The 3,138-nt window shown below is 63.3% G+C and overlaps 1 protein-coding gene across 1 annotated transcript in view; it reads left to right on the top strand.

Annotated features, from left to right (window-relative positions):
• The first annotated feature begins 287 nt into the window (after nucleotides 1-287).
• The window catches only part of LOC123180251 (uncharacterized), an 8,940-nt gene continuing 6,089 nt past the window's right edge, over nucleotides 288-3,138 (top strand). The window contains exons 1-3 of the mRNA XM_044592246.1: nucleotides 288-1,619; nucleotides 1,709-2,027; nucleotides 2,142-2,933. Coding sequence (XP_044448181.1) covers nucleotides 1,832-2,027; nucleotides 2,142-2,933 — 988 coding nt within the window. The 5' untranslated portion in view covers nucleotides 288-1,619; nucleotides 1,709-1,831. The remainder of the gene's footprint in view (nucleotides 1,620-1,708; nucleotides 2,028-2,141; nucleotides 2,934-3,138) is intronic.

The raw sequence follows: 3,138 nt of genomic DNA, 5'->3' as shown, positions 1-3,138 counted from the left end.
ATAGATCTCTCCAAATCCTTCTTAGGAGAATTGAACTTGTTCATGTGGAACACTACGTGCTCCCAAACAACCCCACGAGAATAATTTTCAGGAAAATGCGAATATTACTATTTCCAATGAGCAGTAGAACGTTCCAGGCCCAGAGCAGAGCGAGTACACCATCAAGGCGGCGGGGCCCACGAAAACCACGTCCATCAACCACCAACACACGGAAAGAAAAAGAAAATCTCCTAATCTCGCCGCAAAGCCCGATCCGTCGTCAGAACCTACCCCCGGATCGCCTCCGTTACCAAATATCCCATCCCTCGCTTTGCTCGCAGCGCTGCCTACGTTGCTACGCCACCCCAACCGGCCCCGGGTTTGTTCCTTTCTTCCCCAGCCAGGGGCCTCATCTTAGCCGTCCGTCGCCGAACCGAGCGTCCAGATCCACCCTGATCCTGCTCCTCCCCCTTCACGGCGGTGGAAATTTCTCGGTAAACATGGCCGATGCTTCTTCGCCCGCGGTGTCCATCTCCCTCACTCTCTCTCGCCGAGCTTCACCACCGCTGCCTAACCAGACCAGACTCCATCCGTCCATCCATCGACTGCCTGCTACTCCCCTCAGCTCCGATCGATCTGCTCCGGCTCGCTCTCTCCCCCCTCAACTCCGATCGATCTGCTCCGGCTCGCTCGCTCGCTAATGCACGCGGAGATCGGCCGCGGCCTCGCCGGCGGGGGACCCGGATCGCTCGCCTCTCGTCGCCGGCGACCACCGCGGTGGAGACGCGCCGGGAGAGATGCCGATGCCGATGGCGTCGGCGTCGTCCCCGATCCGGACTGCTGCGCCTGCGGTGCGGTGGGAGCCCGTGGCGGCCACGGCCGCTGCCACTGCCAGCCGGGGCCCACGCGGGGCCGGTGGCAGCCCCCGTAAATCCCGAGGCTGGGCAGGGGCAGGCGAGGTAACCCCGCTCACGCCCGGCTGGCACCAGGCCAGTTGCTTGCGTCGCAGACTGCCTTCCGCTCTCCCTCGTTTATCCTTTCCTTTTCACCCTTTTTTTTTCTCCCTCTCCCCCGTGCAATAAATTAGTGGAGCAAGCCAATAAAAAAAGATTTTCCCGGCCTGGGGAAAAAAGATTTGTTTTCTCCCCTCTCCCCCCCTCTCTGGGGTAGGGCGGGGCGGGGTGGGGTGGGGCACGCGGACGCGAGGTGGGGTGCGAATCAAATGGGGTTAAGTCCCGGCTGCGTCCGCTTTATCGGCTCACGTTGCCACAGCCTCCGTTCCCTTCCCTTCCCTTCCGCCTCTCTCTCTTTCTCTCTTCTCTTTCTTCCCCCCACCTCCTCCCCCCTCTCTCTCTCCCTCCCGCCCGCCTCCACCACCGCCGCGCCTCCTCCGGCCCGCCCACGCAGATCACACCCCGCCCTGCCCGCCCGCCCCCGCCTCCCTGCTCGTGGGACTCCGGGCGCCGGGCCTCCGCTACGGTTCGCATCTCCCCTCCGCCGCCTCCACACCGGCGGGCGGCCCTCGACGGCCTTCCTCCCCTGCCCCGCCCCGTTCCCGGAGCCTCCTTGTGGTGCTCCTCCTCCGGGGACCGACGCCCGGTGAACTCTGGTGCCCGCTGACCGCCGCCTCCGCCGGGATTGTAAGTCGTCCGCCTCTGAATCCGCCTCGCCGCCGGCCGTCTCCGGCCAGGAGTTTTTTTTCCTGACCTGCGTGCCCGTCCTCGTGCAGGTTGCTCCTGGATAGGAGGCCGGCGACGCTGCGGGCTCTGCTCTGCCGGGCGTATGTGATTTGCGGCGCCCGCCGGAGCTGGGGATACGCGCCGCTGGAACGACGACCGCAACGACGCCGTGGATGCCTCCGCCTCCGCCGGATCGGAGGGAGTTCCTCTACAGGGACGGGCGCAGGCACGACGCGGCCGCCGGGGACCCCCTCCTGCCGGCGCCCCCCACCACGCCGCGCTGGAGGGACTCCCCGTACCACCCGCCGCCGCCCCTGCGCGACCACGCCCGGCCCTCGCCCCGCAGGACCGCGTCTTCGGCCTCCTCAGGTAGGTTTCCGCCCCCCAGGCCCTCAGATCTGATGCGGCCGCCACCTCCGCTGCCGTGCCGCAACGCCTCTCCTCCTGCCCCGCTGATTCCCCCCACCCTTTCTGCTGTTTCAGAGGGCTATTACAGGCAGGGCGCCGGCGCCTATGACCGCTCCTACCCTGACGAGCCGCTGGGCTACACGCCCTCGCGCTCCGACCGCTACTGGCTGGAGGAGGACCCTCCCGCCGGCTACAAGGGTTTCAGCCGCTATGGTGGCGGCGGCGGCCGGAGGGACGGCCGTGACTTGCGGGGATCCTACCGGAGGTCTCCGTTTAGGAGCTACGGAGGCGACTTCCCAAGAGGCCACCAGGAGCCCCCGCCTCCCCCACCGCTGAGGAGGTCTCCTCTGAGGTCAGTTGCTGTGCCGATCTGTTACGACCCTCCCAGTGATAGGGCTGACAGGGAGGATAAAGAACACCAACCCCGTGCGACTCCTTGGCGGCCGCTGCGCCGGAGGGAGAGCAGATCTGACGCTGCAGACGCAGCTGGCGCTGGACCTTTGTCAGCTCGTCAGAGCGCTACTGCAGGGGCGGCTTCAGAGAAGAACGCCCCATCGCAGTCTGCGGCTGTGGCAGATTCACAGTCGGCTGAGGAGGAGACACCCAGGAAGAAGCCCCGGCTTGGATGGGGGCAAGGCTTGGCCAAATATGAGAAGCAGAAGGTGCCTGGTTCTTCAGAATCTGCTGAACCTGTTGCTGAAGGGAGCCCTGGCGGCGTTGAACAGAAGGAAGTTGAAGGCGCACCTGCACCTGCACTTTGTGCATCTCCAGTGGCCGCACCGGCTGCACAACCATCTGCACCTGCACTTTGTGCATCTCCAGTGGCGGCACCGGCAGCACCATCTGCACCTCCATCTAGTTCTCCTGGTATGCAACCCGTTTTGACCTTCTTTTCCTTGGTTTATCCCAGTTGTTTTCCATGTGAATTTGATTCCTGTTTTAATCTAGGTCAATATGCTGTTGATAAATCAGTTCTGTTAGGAATGAATGGAAAAAGTATAGTTTATTTGAAAACAATGCTCTGCTTGAACTTCATATATGTGCCCATGAGATAGCATATGTACTTCATTCA

Source organism: Triticum aestivum, chromosome 1D (assembly GCF_018294505.1).
Source record: "Triticum aestivum cultivar Chinese Spring chromosome 1D, IWGSC CS RefSeq v2.1, whole genome shotgun sequence".
NCBI lineage: Eukaryota > Viridiplantae > Streptophyta > Magnoliopsida > Poales > Poaceae > Triticum > Triticum aestivum.
Note: the sequence above shows the minus strand (reverse complement) of the source record. Positions and strands in the feature narration are given on the sequence as shown.